Source organism: Crocodylus porosus, unplaced genomic scaffold, assembly GCF_001723895.1.
Source record: "Crocodylus porosus isolate Cpor-Errol unplaced genomic scaffold, CroPor_comp1, whole genome shotgun sequence".
In the NCBI taxonomy this organism is placed as follows: domain Eukaryota; kingdom Metazoa; phylum Chordata; order Crocodylia; family Crocodylidae; genus Crocodylus; species Crocodylus porosus.
In genome coordinates, this window is record NW_017728909.1 from 177,970 (window position 1) to 199,101 (window position 21,132).

At 40.2% G+C, this 21,132-nt stretch overlaps 1 protein-coding gene across 1 annotated transcript; it reads left to right on the forward strand.

The window, feature by feature from the left end:
• The first annotated feature begins 51 nt into the window (after positions 1 to 51).
• On the forward strand, positions 52 to 19,861 carry CPLX4 (complexin 4). The gene is made up of 3 exons (XM_019532491.1): positions 52 to 316; positions 3,840 to 3,927; positions 19,464 to 19,861. The coding sequence occupies exons 1-3, from the start codon at positions 150 to 152 to the stop codon at positions 19,689 to 19,691; spliced, it is 483 nt and encodes a 160-aa protein (XP_019388036.1). The 5' UTR covers positions 52 to 149; the 3' UTR covers positions 19,692 to 19,861.
• Positions 19,862 to 21,132: the final 1,271 nt, after the last annotated feature.

Consider the following 21,132-nt stretch of genomic DNA (forward strand, 5'->3'; position numbering starts at 1 on the left):
ACTGTTTTTGGCATCCACGTTTCAGTAGCATTGCGCCCTTGAAGAGCGGGTGAAGCTGTAGAAATTCCCTAGCTGAAGAATTTGTTGTTTCTTTTGGGGAACGTTTTTTTAAAATTTTTGCTTTTTATTCTCCCTGCCTCAGGAAGAAAATGGCTTTTTTAATGAAAAGCATGTTAAGCAGCCAGGTAAAGAATTTAGGCCTTGGTGGTGGAGGTGAGGAAAAGACAGAAGAAAGTAGTCCTTCTGACCCAGCTGCAGCAGCAGGAATGACTAGAGAGGAGTATGAAGAATATCAAAAGCAAATGGTTGAGGAGAAGTGAGTACACGTTCCCTTATTATCAATGTTGATTTATCCAGGATGACTTGGTTCATATGAGAAGAACCCCAGAAAAAAGGGCAGAAAAGTATTCCCTCCTCTTTCTTTTTTAGCAGAAGGCATTTTGCCTTTGCTGTACAGTCTCTCTCAAACAAATACTAAGATGTTTTGGATTATGGCATCACCCTTCATCGTGCATTTCTTACTTCCAACACTCAGGGACATAACTTGATACTGAATTAATGGTTAAAATGAGAGAGACTAACATGCTGAACTAATATGCAACTGTTTTTGTTTTCTGTTGCTGTATGATCAAGGTAATTTCTTTATTTTTTTTTAAGTCTAGGTGTGCCGGTGTCCTAAAGGAGGTTGTAATCCTAAAATGCTGAAAGTGATACGGTCTATACTTTTTTATAACACTACGTCCAATTTGCATACACTATTTAATCACAACCTTGTCAATTTTATGCCATTTTTCAGTCGCCTCCAATGCTACTAAATGGTACAGCTCAGTAATTTTAATTTGCTAATAATTACCATGCTTGACCATGTTCTGTGATATAAAGTTGTATCACCATTGTTTAACTATTAATTAACAACAGATATTGAACATATCATTTTTAAGGCACATAAAATTATAAAGGAAACCCTTGAATTGCAAATCATTGTTGTATCTGTTTCACTAATGATCAGTTGCATAATGGGTGTCTAAATCCTACATTTAAGATGATTATAGGTGAAAGGTTAATGACTTACAGAATTTAAAGTATCCAGATCTATATTTAGCAATACTGCTTCCATTATAAAGTCCTGAACCAAATGTAATTTGTTTGAAATCTAAATTTTAAATGTTGCTCGCTTTTCTTATGAACTTTATAGAGGGAGAATTAAAGAAAAAAAATCAACTGGCTTAAAAAAGATGGTGTGCTCGAAACGATATGCCAAACAAGAATTCTAGGGTTAGGGCAAGGATGTGAAAAAGAAAATCATGTTCTTTCAATGGTGTTTTGGAGTCTTTGTGTTTAATGTTAGATGTTAAGCTGTATTACAGGTGAATAACCAAACTATATTCCTTTCACTGCAAATGGGAACTATAGTTTTGAATACTTTAGTTTATTCACACAGAAAAAATGAATGCTGGAACTGGACACTGCAGTTATAAATGTGTCTGTCAAGCTTGATCACAAATAAGAGACCTGCTTTTACTGTCAGCCTAGTTTTACTCAGTGCTGCGGCTACACAGACCAGGGATCAAAAAGGTTAAATGATGTGAAAAAGGTTGTGCTATGAGCCAGTGCCTCAGACTGGATTAGGCTCCTTCCCGTGGCCCTCCTGCCTTCCATCTTTTTTCTATAACCTCTAAACAACACAGCTTTGCATGTAAGAATGCTTCAGTTACTGTTTGTCAGGACTGCATGTAATACATGTGTGTGAACAAATGAAAGATTTGCTCAAGGTTGAAAGGGTTCCCTAATTCATTATCCTACGTAAAACTAGAATTCAGTTGATTACCTCCTGTATATCTTGAGGTACCAAGTATTGCGCAGATTCCTTGTAATGATCCAAAGGACTTTGTTTCCACCAAAAACACAGGAGAGACCAGGATGTGACAATGAACATGGCCTCTGCAAATGGCAGTAAAGCAACTGGGCGAGACTGCCTGGAGGGATCATCTGGGTGTATTTACCTCGGCTTCAGAGGAAAGCAAAATACTCACAAAGGTCTCTCTCATTTTAACCAGAGGAACATTTCTTTCCAGGTGACCCTGGGCATGTGAACAAGATGCACTGGTTAGGTGACCAAGGGTATTTTCAGTACAACTTAAGAGCGCTGCTTGAACATATTTAATATCCCATCATCCACTGTGGCCAATCTCCGTATGCCTTAGAAGGAGGAGGGAAGGATTAAAAAAAGGAGAAATGGATCATTAAATAGAGCTCATGTGAACATGATGTTTTCATTTTACTGAAAATGTTGAGGTGCCAACATTTTTTTCCCCCTGAAATGGAGTAAAAAGAAATGTTTTCCATAAAACAGAATACTAGAACAATTTCCATCAGGGACAGTTTTCACTTTGGAATTTTAAAATTTGGGTTGCAATTTGAAATGTTGGGGACTACATTTTATTTTATGGGCCTTTTGTTTTCATTTATGTTATATTTATAGTATTTCACAACATGTTATGACCCATAAGACTTGAGGTATTCTGTTTTTTTATTTTATTTTATTTTATTTTAAAAAGCCTTAAGGGCAGCTGCTGCTTAGTGCTGAAGGAAACATCATTTTTATATTGAAGTGTCTCTGGCGTCTTTCAACAATTGTCAACATGCCAAACTGTTTCTTTATACTACAAATCATGTGCTGCTATTGCTATGACAGGAAATGATGTGAAATAATATAAAAACAAAAAACTTGAAGTGACATTTTGAAATGACAAGATTTTCTGGAATTAATCTTTTCCCCAAACAGGAGAAGAAAAAAACTGAAACATTTAGGTGGAAATTTTCATATAACTTGATAATATTTCATAAAAAAATGTTGGTGTCATTGAAACAACTTTTTTTCTAAGAAAAAAAGCCATAAGATCTTTTTTCTGTCCTGCCCTATCACGAACCTCTATGAACAGGATTACCTGTGGATCACTTTCACTCTGATTCACTAAAATGGCAGACTAAGGCTATGAGAATTCATTTAATTCTGAGGAAAGTAAACATTTTATAAGGATAATGCTCAGGGGCCAAATCCTGGAATTTTGATTAAGGAGTGTGGATTTGACTCAGGTATCTTTATGTATAAAAATACCTCTCATAACTGAGACTCTGACTATCAGAAAATTAGGGTTGGAAGGGACCTCAGGAGGTCATCTAGTCCAACCTCCAACCAGCTGAGGAGTAAGCAGCATTTTGGCCAGATTTTTTCATGTGCAATAAACCTGTGGAGATAGAGGTCTCCTTTCAATACAGTTTTACAGAATCAAGGCTAAAAGTCACTTGTCAGAGTATCATGAAAAAATCTGAACTTACATATTTCATTGTACAGAACTGCACCAATGATAGCTGTTATCAAAGCATGGAGATTCATAATAGATATAATGGCATGATATTTGTCTTTCATTAGACTTGCTTTTGCATTTCGTACAAGGCTTCATGGTCTATTGCTGTAAGAACAGGCCTGGGTGTCAATGACGGGTATTCTAATTCCACTTTTAGTCCATTTGTGGTTCTGGACAAATAACTTGATCCCTGTCTCAGTTTCCTCTGTAAAATGGGTATAACATACACCTACGTTCCACAGAGATGGTAAGGCTGATTAATAACATACTGGAAAGTGTTCTATTGCCAAGGCCTTTTCTTCTGTTGTCTTCAGACAGCTATATTTAAAGAGTAAGATGAGAAGAGAACAAATACTGACTGTTTTCTGTGGCTAGGGAATCAGTTCATTGTCAAGAACAAACTGGGGAACTTGTCACATTGTATTTTATGACAAAACTCAGAAAATATCTGTCTTTCATGTTGATTTTCAGGATGGAGAGAGATGCAGCATTTGCACACAAAAAAGCTGAGAGAGCTTGTCTACGAGTTCATCTAAGAGAAAAGTACAGGCTCCCTAAGGTAAGACAACAGTCTACGATCTTTACCCAGTCTATATTGTGATTTTTCTACCTGGTGGAGAGGATTCCATACTGATACACCATTTTGCAGTAAATGTGGACGCTCAAGTCTCTTCCTCTTCACCAAGCAGGTCCCTACTATACAAAAATGGAAAAAGCAGGGCCAAAGCTTTCAAAACTAGAAATTCATTTTTGGGTGTCCAACCTTAAACATACCTTTTCGGAGACTGCTCAGATACTTCTGTCTCAAGCTGGGCACCTAGAATCATCAGCCACTTTCGAAAATCTCAGGAACCTGCCTCTCATTTGGATCCTACTTATTTTTAGAAGCTACATTCACAGGGGGAATTTAAGTATTGTGACATTTTAATTTTAGGGATTTACTATGCAATGATATTCACAATCCCAAGTTGTGAAGATAGAGGTTTCCTGTATAGGGCACAGAGGCAATTAGGTCACCAAGAATGGGTGTCACAGAAACCTGTAACCAGCATCAAATACTTCCTGAACTGGGCTGTGCTACATGTGAAGAGTGTGGTTTAAGCCCCTTTCTCTCCAAAGCTGTGTCTCCCCAGCACACTCAGGTTCTGTCCACCGGTTCCTGCTTGCACGTGCCAAACCCAGAAATGCCACCAGAGTGACTTCCACCCTGTATCACCCTACAGCTGCTCTCAAGACCTGTGTCATCATCACTCATCAGCATGATTAAATAGTCACTGAAGTGACTTCCCCACCGGGAAAGTCACTCTGGGTTTGGGCCACGCAAACAGGCATGGGTGACTGGGGTGTGTTTGGGAGTGTCCCTCTCTTAAAATCCTGGTGATGCAATGTAGATGTGCCCAAAGAGGGCTAGGTACCTTCCCAGTTCAGCAAGGAGGGAAATGCCTACCACCATGTGGGATTCTCTGCTTTGAACCCTCTCTTGGGGGGCTGGGTATGCTTCAAGTCAGATCAGTCCTTTCTTGGAAAAGAGTGAAGGTGGTGCTGGCACCCTTTTGCATTATACTCCAGTCACTGAGGATGTGGGAGAGCTGTGTTCAAGTTCTTCCTCTGCCTCATATACAGCCATCTACTGCACAGACCTGGCAGCACCACCACCTGGAGGCCTCGAGCACACGGCTGTACTGTTTGGCTCACGGTCAGCCTGGGGAATGTAGCAGAATGTCCCTCTTCCCTGCTTCATTTCTCTGTGAACAAGATATTGGCCCTGCTCTTTTATTTCATGTTGGGAGTCAGATGCCTAAAAACCTGTGAGGATCTGCAGAGGCATAACTGAATGCTGGAGCACCATGGTGGTAGCTGCACATGGGGCAGCATCAGTGGCAATGCAGCGGCAGCTGGACCGGCAGCACAACTGCGCTGTTTTTGTGCACCACCCTTCCCCACCACCGAGAGTCAATGTCCAGGACTGGTGCCCTGGTTACCCCCCCTCCCACCCACCCCCTTTTTCATTTCACTACCCAGAGTCTTGGTCATTAAGAATATTATGATCCATGCCTTTCTGGCATCTATTGAGTTCGAAAAGATTGTTTGATAGCGCTTGGGATAACTGAGCTACTAACAATTTCTGTCTGACACAGAGATTACTTCTCTCTTATTGTGAGCTTGTCAGGTGTGCCTGAGGAGCTCTGGTAGGCAGCTGTAACAACTGCTTGAGTTAACCTAATTTGCCTGTGCTTTGTTTCAGATTTCAGTTTTGATTTCCTTTGCTTTGAAAGACTAGTTTATTCTCACTAGTTTATTCCCCTTAGTTTTCTACTCGGCACTCTTTCTAAATAAGGGACACCTTTAAAGGCTCTGTGAACAGTTCTGAGCCACTCAGCCTGCTTGGGCTCTCAAGCTGGCCCTCCAAAATAAAAACCTTAAGAATGGCTGTAACTTGTGGGCCAGGCAGGAACCAGCTATGTATTTAAACATGGACAAGAGTCCATCATCCATCTTTTAGTGGTTGTAAATAGTGTTCAGTTGCTGATTCATGGGAGCAGTAGAGCAAGGAAATGAAGAAGTTAGAGAGAGGAGAACTTTCTGTCTGGGGGTGCTGTTGTGAAAGGGCAATGAAGACAACAGATAAAGAATTGCTTTGCATGTTTGTGTCTTTATGGTTTTGCTTTGTGTTGTAAATATGTTTCGAAAACAGTCAGGACCCTTGGGACCCTTTCAGCCTATTACAGAAAGGCCCTCTATATTTTAATAGCTCATGCAAATCCTACTATAAACCAGCATTAATATTCTGGAATAGTGATACAGTTCTCTAAACTTTAAAAATGATGTAGAAAATTGGGTACATGCTGCAAGTTAAATTAATTGAAATAAAAGTCCCCTGATTTCAACCTTATAAAATTTCACGGGCCTTTTTCAAATGAGAACTTTAATTCTGCTGATATCACGATCCTTTTCTTTCTATAGACTTTTGCTTCCCATAAACAGTCCATGTTTCCCTAGGTTTAACTCTACACTTCTGTTTGTTCCAACCGTTTTGCACTACATATGACCAATACTAAACACCACAGTGTTATGAATATTAAAAAAATAGAAATCAGACATCTTGGCCTCTTACAGGGCAACAGATAAATTTTATGTAGCAGCTGGAGAGCCTGGGTGAGGTTACTGGTAACACGAAGAGAAAGCTGTGATCTGGTTAGGAAAACAATGACAGTGATCAGGCCAGATGTTTTTCCTTGCTTTTCTTAGGTAGGGAAGCTCAGCTAGGTGACTGTATCTGTCATGTATCAGGAGCTATGTATCTGTAGTGAGCCAAATACACCTGGGCAAGAGGAGGGTCCTTCAGGAATCTGGTAACTCTTCTCATCTACTCAAGGAAACAAGGGATGAAAAGCAGAGGAGGGGTTCAGACTGCACACAGAAAACACTGAGGAGAACACCAAGTGGAGAGCTCTAGACAATGCCCAACTTACACAAGTTGTCCAGGGAATCAGCAACTATGTTCAGAATGTGAAATGAATTTATACTGTGAGGATTTTTACAATTAAATTATTTCTTTTGCTTCCTTCCACCATGTTTCCCTGTACTTGGTAGTTGTCTTTCTAATTGCACGATTTTCTTCCATAATATGGGCCCGAAATCTGGTTAAAAAACCAAAAACACAATAGTTTTCTTTGCAATAGTACCAATCCTGTAAGTAGTTAGTGTTCTGAACTCCCACTGACACCAATGTCTCACAGCCAAATTGCACTGTATGAAATATGCCTGCAAAGGAGGCAAAATGGAACTTTTAAGGCTGATTAATTAATTGTGAGCAAGTTAATTACCAACTGCTAGTATAAGGCAATGAAAAAATTAAAGATAGGCAGTAGAGGGAGAATAGTCTATATTAAAACACTGTACAAAATAGATGAAGCAACTTCAGTGGGAGTTTCCCACCCGGGGACTTACAGGTTCAGATCCACAGGGGTTTTTATGTTTCTTGTTTCTATACTCTTCTTTTTACACGTATTTAGAACAAGATGGGTTGAAACAGGTTCAAAGAGGCTGCTTGCCTTGCAGCCTTAGTTCTTCCGTGGGTTTAGTCATATGATCAAAACTGCTTAAGGGGCCCATAATAAAAAGGACACTGGGCTGCCAGGTAAAAATTAGAGCTGGGTGAGTGTCATACCATGTCTGTTGGTGGCAGAGAAAATGTGAGCACTACCTACTCAGCCAAATGTTGTCCCAACTGCAATCTTCCCTTGAGTCTTGGGTTTCTCCCCCCTCCATTCAGAAATAAACTCTTCTAAACATTTGAGTGATCTCAGTGAATGACAATTTTTTTACTGAATGTTGATATTTTAGCTTTAATCCAGGTGGTCTTTTTTGCTGCGTAGAACTCCATAGTAGCCCAGGTGCAAAGATGCTCCAAGCGGCTGCAGCAATCTGATCGAGAGCAAGGAACTGCAGGACTGAGGCCTAAAATTGGCTCAGACAAGCTGGTTTAAACTAATCCTACATAAAAGAAGACAGTGTCAGGTACAGTGTAGTATGATTGAAGTTGTCTTTTGAGAGCAGAATGTTTCAATGTGTTTCTTGAACTGTTGAGGGCAGAACATTTCATCCTCTGATGTTTTTCTGGCTTTCCTGGGTTTAGAAAACCTCTGCGTATTCCCAGTCCTCCTTGACTTTTGCACCAGTTTCCAGGTTCTTCAGTTACCATAGCTGACTTGAAACCATTTGCAAACACTGAATTGCTAGAAAGCTTTCATAGATTGAGCGGGCTTCTTGCCAATGGATTCCTAAATAATGTTGTTGGTTCTTCAAGAATTATCAAGCTGAGCCAGGAGCTGTTCCTGACAGACCTTGGAAAATGTGATCATTGCTTCAAATCCCTTTAAAGATTACTAGCAAGATTATTTTTCCCAGGTTGGTTAAAATATCCACAGTGTACAAATATAGTAGGGGCTTGGTCCCCAGCTCCACTGAATTTGCTGAGTTCTGGGGGTGTATTCCTCTAGCAAGGGTTCCTCTCGACAGCTTCCACTGGCTCCTTCGACAAGTTCTTGAAGGACTAGATATTACCTAGAGTTCTCCAAGGTTGACTCCACTCAAGGATCCTCTGTTTTGACCCAGATTACTGGATCCCAGCTCTCTCTCTCATTCTTCTTCTGCCCTGGAAGTCATGGACTTTACCTTGTCTTGGCAGATTGTGACCACCAACCCAGATTCAAGCAGACTGAGTTAAGATATTTTGATCAAAATAATGCTGAGTCAGTACTTTGTAAGTAAGGATCCAAGGGCCCAGATCTACAAAGGTATTTAGGCACCCAAGCTCCCACTGGAAATAATTTATTTCAGTGGGAGATGAGCCCCTGAATAGGAGTTTACATGAACAAGTTATTGCAAGATGAGCTAGAGTAGAGCCTGCAGTGAATTTTTCATGAAGAGAGTACATGTAAGCCGTCCCCACAGAACAGATCATGGCTGTAAGTCTGCAACCTAGATTGCTTGATAGTAATTTGCTTTTGGAGCCACACTTTTAGGGGCTGTCTATGCCATCTCCATGCTGAGCCCCGGACACCTTTAAAACTAGCTTGACCTGCTCCCAAATCTATTCTTGGGCTCTCTCACCTGTGTGTGCTATTGGTGTGCACTCAGGGCCTCTCTGACGTGGCTATTATGCCTCACTTGTGTGAGGGGGTACATACTATATGGAGTGAGTAGCCAGGACAGGCTCCTCATTGGCAGTCCTTGGCTTGGCATGACATTAAAGTAGTAAGGCCATTAAGTCATCTAAAATGCCTTTGTGGGTCTCCCATACAGTGTACATAAAAGTCCAATTACTGTGTCCGAAAACTCACAGCATTTTCCTGCATAGTCATCTCTTATTGGGTGGAGGTGAGATGATAGCCCAATTCAGTGTCAAGAAGTCTCCATGCAACCTTATAATTGCTGTATTAATTAAGCATCAATAATGAAATTAGCAATCCACAGGGAGTTCAACGCACTTAAAAAGTCCTCAGCTAACAAACTATTAATCCCCCAGGGTATTTCATTCATAATTGCTCAGGGTTACCATCACAGAGATTACATAACAGCAGGGAACAGAGAGTCAACTTTGGGCCTAGGAGCAACTACCTTATTAAGGTCCAACTTAAAGAAAAGTTAAAGAAAAAAATCTTCCCATGAGCTGTCAGCTCTTATGATTTTAACTTTGCCAAAGTTAAGGTTTGGGAATGGACTGTCTGGGATTTAAAAAAAATAAAACTATGGCATCATCTCTTCTGAGGAACCAAAGAGCGAATTTATATTTGAAATGTTTAAGGAAAATGTAGGATGTCAGCAATAACACTAACACAATTGAGCCCCTCTGTTTTCTCCCATTATCTGACCACTCCTGTAATCTAAATTCAGGTTATGTCCTTCTCTAGGCATTAACTTGCCTAAACTCCCACTTTTATCCACACTTCTATTCCCTGAATAAATTCCTTGTCCTTAGTTCCAGTTGGATACATGAGATTTTGCTAAAATAGTTAAACCATAGCCCATATTCTACTGATCACATAAGATAACATTTACCTACATTTCTCTTTAATTTTTTACCAACATTTTATTACAATTTTGTTTAACAAAAAGCTGTTTTCTTTTTTAGTGATCTATGCCTTATTCTAGAGGTCAAGTCCAAAAAATTTTTCACATACCCTGAATGAACACAAAGGTCAGGCACATTTGATCCATTTTTGGGCTGCAGAATGGCAGCAGAGATCCAAAGTGTGGTTCAGACATAAAACTGACATCCTTTAGAGTAGCATCAGCATCTTATGAAGTGAGCTTCAGCCCACAAAAGCTTGTTCTCTCTTTCTTTCCACCCCCCACGCCATTTATAGCTTATTTAATTAGTCTATAAAGGTGCATCTCTACCGTGCCTTGTATGATTTAGAGTAACCCTTCTTTGCTCTGAGAAACAAAAGACCCTTGACTACCTCTCTCAGCACTGTGGGATGCTCCCCACTAACATGAAGTGCAGGGGACCACCAGCAAACAAAGCTAATCAGTGTGTTACTTAAGGATTTTCCTCTGTTGAACCCATCACCCATCTCAGCCACTCTCTTACCTCCTGTCATGAAGAACCTCCTCTAATAATCTTTCATGTCAGTAAGGCTAGCAAACTTGTGTAAGAAGTCTGCTGTAGGTATGACTTTTCATTTTCTGGAAAGAAAATGAAAGATGATAGAAACTACAGGTACAGTCACAAATTTGTCAAGGTCAGTGTTGGAAGCTGTGCTGTTAAGCAAACTCTGGATGGTAAACTTTATAGCATTATTCCATGTAGAGGCTCTTTTGGGAATGCTTTGTGTAGCACTCTCCACCACAGCTCTGCATGTGATAACAAGTTGGAGGGAGTTGTACTACATACTAAAAACCAAGCAGAAATTATTCTCTGAGCATTAGTGAACGCAAAGCACTTTAAGATTACAGCTATTTTACGCCTGTGGGAATCGGTAACACTGGGCACATCTACACGTTTATTAAGGATAGTACGTGCAATGACTGGTACTAACTCAACACACCATAATTAGCACTTCTGTGCAATAGTGACGGCACACACTTTTTTGTGGTGCTAATGAGCAGTGGACTAATTCTTCCGCGCATTAGCATGGTTTTTGCCTGGTATGTCTCATGTAGTGTCTCATGTAGACGTGCCCACTGAGTCTGAGATTGTGGAAGTCCTGCATCATCTTTATATTCCCAATCGTCCACTAGAGACATCAGCAGAGTCCTGCAGATGTACTGTCAGAGCTCTGAGAAACTGCACCTGACTACTGAAATGACTACTGAAAACCGTTTAGGAAGTTCACACGGCCTTCTCGCTGCCATATTCACTAATACTGTGAAGACATTCAATACCTTTTTTAGTTCTGGCCTAAACAGCTGAGAGAGCTGCTGGCAAATTGTAATGGAAAATTTAAAAACTCACTCTGTTGCTTGTAGCTGAAGTATATTTGATTTGGTTCCTTACAAGAATGTAACTTGTTACTAAAGGCTTCACACCTGTCTCTACACAGTAGCTTGAAGAAATCCCTTTCAAAATATCAACAATTTCAAAAGCTGGATTTTGGCAACGAAGTAGTTAAAATTTTCCATCAGTTAGAAAAAGTAAATTCTGTCATCTCAGACAGTGATTACAGATTCCCAACACACAAGAGATGAATGTGAAACTGCATTGTACCAGACAGGCATAACTTTCTAACTTCAAGCCAGTAGAGGCCCTCTAGTGACCATTTTATAAAACTACATCCCTCTTTCTTAAAAGCACAGCCCTGAGTTTGAAACTAAAATGCACTGGTCTGTTTTAAAACCAAATAAACCTTGTGGGTTTGTGAATGTATACTACCCATGTTTAAATAATAACGAAGAGCCTGGCTCTTAATCAGGTACAAAACACAAATATATTTGTCGGGGCTGCTAGCTGTCATATAATCAGCCCCAGCAAATAAAATGGCCTCTGTCAGTCAACAGTGGCTTGACCAAGTGTATAGCAATAAAAACGTCCATTATCAAATAATGTGGTAGAATTTCTGTAAACCATACTGTGTGAAATGCAGTTGATCTTCATTGTGTAACCAAGGCTTTCTCTGCTATCCAGTGAAACACATGCTCACTATTTTGACGGAAAAATGAATTTTTATTGGCCTTTAGGCTGGGATTTTCAAAGTAGACTAAAGCAGAGCAAACACTTAATTGTGTCATAGTCAACCATGGTGGTAGTCAATAAAATCACAGCACAGATGTCTGAAGGGATCCAATCTTTAACTTGAAAAATATAGGAATCAAGGGATCTTACGCATGGTATTTCAGATCTTACACATGGTATTTCACTGAATTTCTCTATAGTCTCGAATCCTTTCTGAAACTCTTTGTTGCTCCAAATCATATACTTATGCTTATCCAAAACATTGGTCTTTTTTTCCAGTAGCTAGAAAGAAGAAATAAGTGAGCACTGATATCAAGAAACTGGTGGAACTACTCTTTAACCATCCACTAATCTTTTATCTACCCATCAATCTCAATTTGACACTCAGCCCAAAGCGCTACGTACTACTTTCTTTTAGGTTTGGGTTCTGTAATGCTGGCCCATAATGAAGAATAAGAAAAATGTATACCCAGGGCATGCTGAATTGCAAAAATGTTTATTATATGAAAATGGAAGTCAGCCACTGGACACAGAATTGTTGATTCTGTTATTGGCCTAAGTTTCTAAAAACTATAGTTAAGTTAGCACACAAGTAGAAAAGTTTCATGAATCTTTGACTTTTTTTGTACATTTAATATTTATGTACTTTCTTTTCATTAGCCATGTTTTATGGCTGTTACTCTTACAGGTCTGTGCCCTGAAAGGTGTGTTTTTTTTAATGGCCCAAGGGCAGCTAGGTGCCCATCTCCTAATGATGAGCAGGAGTTGGGTGTCCAACAGTGACTTTGAAATCTCCCCTGTCCTACTTACCTAGATCTTAATGCTGTAGTAAGCTCTGTCCAGGTGTCTTTTCTGCCTCCTTCTCCCTAACTTCCTACACAGGTATGCACACGTACACTTGTACAGCATGCCAGTGATTTTGTTGTCGGCATCCAACTGGTTTTCACTCAGTTCTCTTTCAGGCAGAACTTCTAATGGCAATAGTGAGGGTACTACCTGACAAGGGAGAGAGGCCCTGATATAGCAAAGCAATTAAATGCACAGTTAGCTTTAAGCATTTTCTCAAGTGCTTTGCTAAACTGTAGTTTGAGTAACTACTGCAAGATTTGCCCTATTTAATATGTGCATCTACCTAGTACAGTATTTTCCTGGTTTCAGGTCAGCTTCTCTCCTGTTCATCTACCTTTAGACAACGTATACATTTTACACTGAGAGAAAACTAAAGTGACACTCATATTTTTCCCCATACAAGGTCTGTGATGCAGTACTTGAAAGCATGTTATGCTCCTAGATTTGATATTATGCTCTTAGATCAGCCCTGACTGCACTGACCATTTTGAAAAAAAGTAGGACTGAATCTAAATATCAGGGAATTGGAAATTTGTTAATGTTAAGGATATTGAAAGATGTAAGTAAAATAAAGAATCTCAAGATTAATCAGTTTCCTTCCCCCTACCCCTTTCATTGCACAACCTAAAGCTTGGTATTTGGGTCAAATTTATAGGAGAAAAGTCCCTTAATGAACCTTAATCCCATTAAAAGAATTGTCAATTTGGGTTTATCGTTTATGGATGAAAACATCTTTGCAGAGTGTGGTGTGTTGACAACTTCTGCTTCTCCACAGTGTTCAGTGCATCACCTCTATCCAGTTTTTCTCTCTACTACCTGTTTTGAACATTGTAGTCTGGCTTCACCTTAGTAATTGATTTTCAGCTGATACCAGCCTTAACTTTGCAGCTCTCACTCAGGTGAGTAGTTCCTGCTTACCCAAATGGTCCCACTGAACTGACAAATTTGCAGGATCAGGCCTCAAAGAGAGCACATTTAAAAAAAAAAATAAAGCTTGTGGATTGGGAGAAATGCCTATTTTCCCGAGACAGCTTTGACCTCCAAGGTTAAAGTGTCTCATGTGGAACATCACCCCTATGGGACTATTAGGCAAGGCCGAGCGCCTGGGGAAAATGCAGCTATGCTTTGATATTTTATTTTTAGTCTAGGTTATTTTGAAAACAACCATCAGGTTTCTGTTGCAATAGGAAAATACTTTAAAGATGATCAGCAAAGGAAACAAAATTGGGTCTTCTGTGAGTTTTTTATAATGCGTACAGACAGCCTTACACTTTTTTTAAACAAAAGTGTTAAAATAAGGATATTTTGATTATGTTTTATACTAGAAATTCAGGTCTTTTCTCTCCAGGTTTTACTTGAAGGGTCCACTGGCAAATAACAGTGGGCATTATGTTATCAGCAGGGATCCTGGTTTTCTCTGATAAAAAAAATATCCCCAATTTTCGGATTAAAAAATGGAACCCCAAATCCACATTTTTCTGTGCTTAAAATGAACTCTAGCCTTGTAGTGTTTTATACACACTAGCATAAATCAAAGCAGCCCATTACTGATTTGTGTTACAGCAAAGTCTATAAGCTCCAGCTGAGAAGTAGGACCCACAGTACGGGGTTGTGTTCAGACTCCTAGGGAGAGCCCCCCTCCTGCTCTGAGAGATTCACAGACAGGCAAAGGGAGTGAGATGATCTAACAGAGATGACCAGGATCGCGCAGCAGATGTGGCAGAGCTGGGAATCCTGCTGTCCTGGGTCCTACTCCAGTCTCCCGACTTCTTTGCACCTTACCTCTCTGAAGAGGCCATTCTTTCTCTCTCTTTAGCCATCAGTTGTTCTCCTCTTGATAAATTCAGAATGGGCTCCATTTTCAAGCTCTCTCTCTCTTTCCTTCCTTCACCACTTTGGAAGCATTATCCAGGCTAAAAGTTCATTAGTTTGTTTTTACATTGTTTCTACATTGGACAATACTACTCCATTGGGCACACCCGTGCCATGCAATTGGAGGCTCAAAAGACTCTTGGTTCAAAGTTTCAGAAGCAACCTTTGATATTAGAGTGATGTAGCCATGCTGGTCCAGGAATTATACAGGAAGCAAGGATTTGTGGTGGGGTGACATTGTGTGTGTTCTTCTTGGATACTCAAGTCTAACTTATTCATTGTGCTCATGAAATCCAGGGTTGACTGAAAATCTGCTTTATTGTTGCATTACCAAAATACCACACATCTCTTACTCTCAATTTGTATGTGAATGGCTTATAATAAATTGCAAAATAATAATATGGAAAAGGCAGTGAGGAACCAGGTAGAAAAATAAAAGGAAAGAGTCAAGCAATCTTTGCAAAATGTTACAATGAAATGAGGATAGGAGAGGGGGAAAATAGTAGCATGTTGTCAGTTTAATACACAATAATTCCTTAAATGCACTATTGATGTCTTGGACTCTGTATTGGTTGTTATAGTTTTAGAGATCAGTAAATCAATGGCTAGCTGGTTAATGTGAATATATTTAATGTATAGGCTGCTTTGTTATCTGAAGTCTGCTTTCTCCCTTCTGTAAGACAGGCTGGGGAGTTTCAAAATGAGAAACTTTTCTGATGGCAAAAATTTACTTAGGGAAAGTTTAATATGTTGCTCACTTGTGAATAACAGAAAATACTTCTGCTTGTTTATAGCATTATAAACATCTCCCCCACAGATCTAGTAGCAGTAACACATATTCTTTCTAGCAATAGACAGCACGCTGATTTAGTAATAAACTCTGGTGATGTCCTGCCTTAGCATTTCCAACTGCACAGGAAAGTAAAACATAGTGTAACAATAAATGTATCATAAATATAGTGTTGTGCCAATACATCTAAAAAGTAAATAATGATTAAGCGATTATGCAAGCTGATCCGCTGTCCCTCACTAACAAAATGAGACTGCCTGGCCAGTGCACTTCATTGATTCATTCATTCTTTCATTGATTCATTCATTCATTTGAATCCAGGACCTCTCTCAATCTCTGAAACACCTCCTGCTGACAGCATTGCCGCATATTCCTATTGGGCCTTTGCCACTGTCATGCTTCATTTTGGAGATGTAATGAGGCATTAATGCTTATCTTTGATGTGTGAACTGTGTCAAAATATCCTGTTCTGATGAATGCTGGATCCCTTGGAATTCACCACAAAATTTGAACAAAATGGCCATTGTTTGGGATATTGACATAGTCCCATTGGCAGAGCTTTTCACCCGGCAAGCAGGAAACGAGGGTGGATCATGCTTGCTGCATCTCAAGCCCTTTAATTGCTTAACCAGTTCCTTCTCTTGTCTCACGCTTGCATTCTCAGACTCCCGCCCAACTTATATCCTTCCTTTTGTTGTCTAGCTCCTCTGATTACCCCACCGCACAGTGCCACAGCATTGCTCTGATGAGGTACAAGGCAGTCTCTCATTTTCACCTTGTCAAAGATGCCAGCCAAAGGCATACAGACTCCTAGTTGCTGTTTGTGTGCATGATTTAGGGAAAAAAGAACCAATTCATCCAATAAATCATTTCTAGGTTCCATGCTCTAATTATTTTTGAGAATCTTGCACTCTAAGATTTCATGTTGGCCATTTGCTCTCCCTTAAAATCAGCTGAGTTTTAGATCTGAGTTTACACTCCTGACTCTCTCTTCATGCTACATCCCTAGCAAGGCAAAAGGATTCTAAAGGAATATAGATAGAAGTAATATGTCTCCATATTAATGCTTTTTCATTTTGCTAGAGCAAGAAGATATTTAAGTGACTTGAGCTTAAGTGGCAAAGCCTTGAACTGAATAGCTTGTTTTGCCATCCAATAACTATAGTTTTTGTCAAGGAAGTGGAACAGTTTCCGTTCTACTCCCCTGTTTTCCTATGCATCTGACTGCCAAAATCTTCACTGTTTGGGCTGAAATGTCATATGTTTGTATGAGTATTTTTATACGGTTTGAACAGGTTCTCTTTGCTCTATCTTGGAGAAAGAGGAAGTTAAAAATGAAACCAATGAAAACTTCCCCTTGTCAAATTCTAATGACATGGGAAGAAAGGGGATTGAAAAATGCCTTGAGCATTTAATATGATGAGTGTGCTGAACAAAGTCTTGATCACATGCTGGTGTGCTTCTCCCAGAGCTTTTCTCTGCATTGGCTACATAGATGACAAACACTTCTGGGCTTGTCTTCCAACTAGTGTGTAAAGCACATCAGAGGCATAACTGGGCAGTTCTGTGCCCCGGGCAGTGGCAGTGGTGGTACAGGGGACTGCAGCTGCGGTCAAGCTGCCCTCAGTGACCTGGCCAGTGGCATGAAGGCGGCTATTTTTGCACCCCTCTCCTTCAAATCACCATCAGGGCTGGTATCCCAGTCACCCCGCCTTTAGTTACACTACTGAAGCATGTATGAGACCTTTGACTGTTCTATAAATACTAAGTGGTAGGAACAAGTTAGGCCTTATTCAAAACTGGTAGACAGTTCAGCCCTAGGGAAGAGGGACATGTCCCTGACCCATAATAGTGGAGGAAATGTGCATAAGTAGCTCTTGAGCACAGGTGTTAGGGGTACAGCCTCTGAATCAGAACTTCCTAGACCTTCATTGCTGGCAACTACAAGTGAGAGAGGAGCAAGTGGAGGAAACCCTGGACAAGTGAAAGGAAACTCCCTTTCACCATCCGCTCTCTAACCCTGTGACAGCATCCTGGGCAAGGATGGACCTATGGTCTGACCCAGTAAAAGGCAGTTCTTATGTTCTTATAATCCCTTTCCTTCCACTGTATTTCTAAAGAGCAACCTTTTGTAGAGTGAGAGTTTTTGCCCTTCTGGTCTAGCCTTTAATACAAAACATGGAAAAGCAACAAAGCAGATCAAATAAAAACTAGGGACTTTTAGCCAGGTATTATAAATAGAACCCTATTTTATTCTAGGCAGAAGAGATGTGGTTTAGTAGCTGAGATTCACACTTAATTTTTTTTATCGCTAGTTATTTTACGTCTCCAACTGTGGCCAAAAAAAGGTCTGGCAAATGTACTCTCCATATTTTGATGTAGTGGAAAAGTGAATATCCACTAATAGCAGCTCTTGCCTGGAAACAGAAGGATCAGAAAAAGCAACTCACTTGTTGAGTTTCTAATTTGAGGGTTAAGGAGCTGGCAACCCAGCTACCATTCCAGTGGCCAAATTCAGACAGGGCAACCCCTCACCACAACCACCACCATTCATTTGACTAGAAGCCTTTTCCAGCAGACCTAGGAAATAAAAATATTGTTTGCTGGCTTTCACTTGCACTACGCAACCTGACACATTGGCTGTGCTTTCAGGATCTAACAGATATTCTGTCAGGGTTCCAGCTGCAAACGCAAGGGATCCTGGCACACGCACAATGTGCACAGTAGTTTTTCATTTAAAGGAACGGCCATCTGATTTGCCCAGAGGAAAATAAAAACAAGAGCAGCTAGTATTTAAAGTGAGGGTAGCCAAAGTGCAGCCCACCAGGCAAATTAGTCTCATATGCTCCCATAACACAGCACATGTTATCCTCCACCTTCAACATGGAGGTGAGATGACGGGGGATAGATCGTCACTTGGAGTAAATTGTCATCACTCCAATGGTTAATCACCTGGGGTTGTGACAATTTATACTGTCTGAGGATTTACCTAGGTATAATAGGCTCTGTGTTGCTGTGAAAATGTCTCATGCCCTACACAATTTACTACTCAGTAGGGGAAAGCTTAATAGTGAGATGTCCAAAAAATATAACCCCAAACTGAAACAGGGCATTATAGCCACACCATTTTTCTAACACTAATATCTCCTAGACCAGTAGTTTTCAACCTTTCTTGTACCAGGACCCATTGTAAGCATCAGTAGCCAGTCCCAACCTAATGCCCCACAGGGGTGGGTGTGTGGGGCAGGGGGGCCCCCTTGCAGGCTGGAACTTGGCCAGCCTGCTAGGGAAAAGCTGTGGTTTCCCACATTTTTCTTCTTTAAAGGAGAATCCATTTTTAAAGTTTGTTCATGACCCTTTCGTATATTCTTGCGACCCATGGGTTGAGAAGTACTGTCCTAGACCTAGTGCACAGTAAGTGACTGCATAGAAAATATGGTACAGCAACTCTTCTGTAGATCACAGATCAGCTGAAGTGAATAACTCTGCATGTTAGGTAGAGGAATTAGCCTACCATGATTTCTTTTTTGTTTTATACAGGACCATCTTGACATGGCAGCTAATTGTGATAGCTGAGATTTTCCAGAGTGTCTCATAATGCTGAGTACCTTCATTTTGGAGGGTCCTCCTTTAAGATGCATTTTTTTCCAGAAGCGATGTGCCCAAGACCTTCTGAAAATAGGGGTCCCTCCCTTAGTGTCTCACACTGGGCACTAAAAGCCCCTAGTCATTTCTAAAAACCTTGACTGACATGTCCATGAGGTACCATCCAGTTTGATCTGAAGTCAAACAGTGAGTCCTATTGACTTCAGTGGAAGGTGGATCAGACCCCATATTAGCAAAGGCTAGTACTGTACTGTACTGAATGTGCTGTTCTTATTATTCTCCTCCTTTTTTATGTTAGAGCGAAATGGATGAGAATGCAGTACAGATGGCTGGAGATGATGTGGGCTTGCCAGAAGACCTTCAGAAAATGGTGGCAGAAGATCAAGAAGAAGAAGAAGACAAGGAGTCTTTTCTTGGCCAGTTACAGAACCTCCAGAACATGGATATGGATGCTATTAAAGAAAAGGCTCAAGCCACTTTCACTGAAATAAAGCAGACAGCTGAGCAAAAATGTTCTGTAATGTAAAAGGCAAGGCACAGTTTTGTGAACCATACGAATTTAATATTGCATCACTGGGGCTGCTGGAGAGGGCAAGGACAATTAAGGAAATACCACATAGTTCCACAGCAATGTGTGTAAATATGACGGAGAGAGACTTCTAAACCTCTAGGTGTTCACAAAATTAGGTGAGGTCCCTGCTTCCATGGCTCAAAGCTAGAAATAATCATCCATTTTTAATGTTTTGTTTTCCCATGGTAGAAAAATATTCCTTTTTTAAAAAAAAAAATGCATTTTTCATAAATAAAAAGTTCATCAATTATTTTTTCACAAACTTTGTGCCTTGTTCCATAGTTTCAAAAAGTTTATAAAAATATCAACATAATTCTTAAATGATTTATTATTAGCAAAACGGGATGTTTCAAAAAGGAAAGATTTCTCTAATCACCCTAATATTGTTTCAAGAAAGCAATCACAAAAAAGTGTTCGAGAAAAATGAAAGTTGGGTCACTTCAAACCAAAAGCATTTTTACAAAACTTCTTTTTTTTCAGTAGCTGTGATTTAAATTTCTGGGGGACAAAAACTCTTCTGATCCTAGAACTGTTCAGAGAAAATGCAGTGATTGCGGAGTGAGTGAAAGATTGGGGGTTGCACTAGAGCCAGGCATATGGAATAATGCAAACTTTCTCATGATGTTTTGATTAGCTGCTTTTCAATACTGACCTAGAAGCTGAACCTGCTATTACAGAAGTAGACTTCTTGATTGCCATTTGTGCCAAATTGTGTGGGTTTGCAATGAAGAGAAATATCTAGCCTAAGCTATGATGAGAACGCTAAGTTGGTTTCTTTTGAACAAGGAAGCGGCGCTGTAGAAATGCACAGTGATGGTGTTTGGTAGACCTGTTATCCCCCCAAGTGTTGAGTGAGTAGTACAACTCACTAGTTCACCTTGTCCTCTTGCAGTCATAGTTTTCCTTCATCATGTAATATACATGTGTGTGGGCAATGAATTGGCTTAGAAGCTGGGATATGCCCATGTTGACCGTGAGATCCACTTCTTCCACCTCCTTTGAGATGGCCCTGCCAATGCTTCTCATGCCTTTCTGTAACCAAAAGATCCTTTTGTTAACTGCAATAGAATAGACTTTGGTTCTCTTAAAATATGTTGCATACAAATCCCCAAATAAATAAGCATAGTCAGTTAAAGAAAAGGAGCTGTCTGACACTTAGAGCAAGATTCACAGAGAATTTAAGTACCAAAATTCCCCTTTTATTTGCCTAAATCCAAAAGGGATTTACAGAAACTCCTTCTAAGCTACTCAGTTACCCATGACCCCCCAGGTGCCTACCTTTTCTGTCAGAAAATCTACTTAGTCCTCTAAAGTTTGACTACAGTGCGTATCCAGAGCTGTTGCCATCTTGGCTGACCTCAGCCTTTGGGCACATATTGCCTGCCTAAGGCTGCTT

Excerpts from the sequence above, each read along its gene's own strand:
- CPLX4 (XM_019532491.1), top strand. The coding sequence starts at position 150 with ATGGCTTTTTTAATGAAAAGCATGTTAAGCAGCCAGGTAAAGAATTTA. Across the intron at positions 317-3,839 it reads AAGCAAATGGTTGAGGAGAA|GATGGAGAGAGATGCAGCAT; the intron begins GTGAGTACACGT and ends GTTGATTTTCAG. Across the intron at positions 3,928-19,463 it reads AAAAGTACAGGCTCCCTAAG|AGCGAAATGGATGAGAATGC; the intron begins GTAAGACAACAG and ends TTTTTATGTTAG.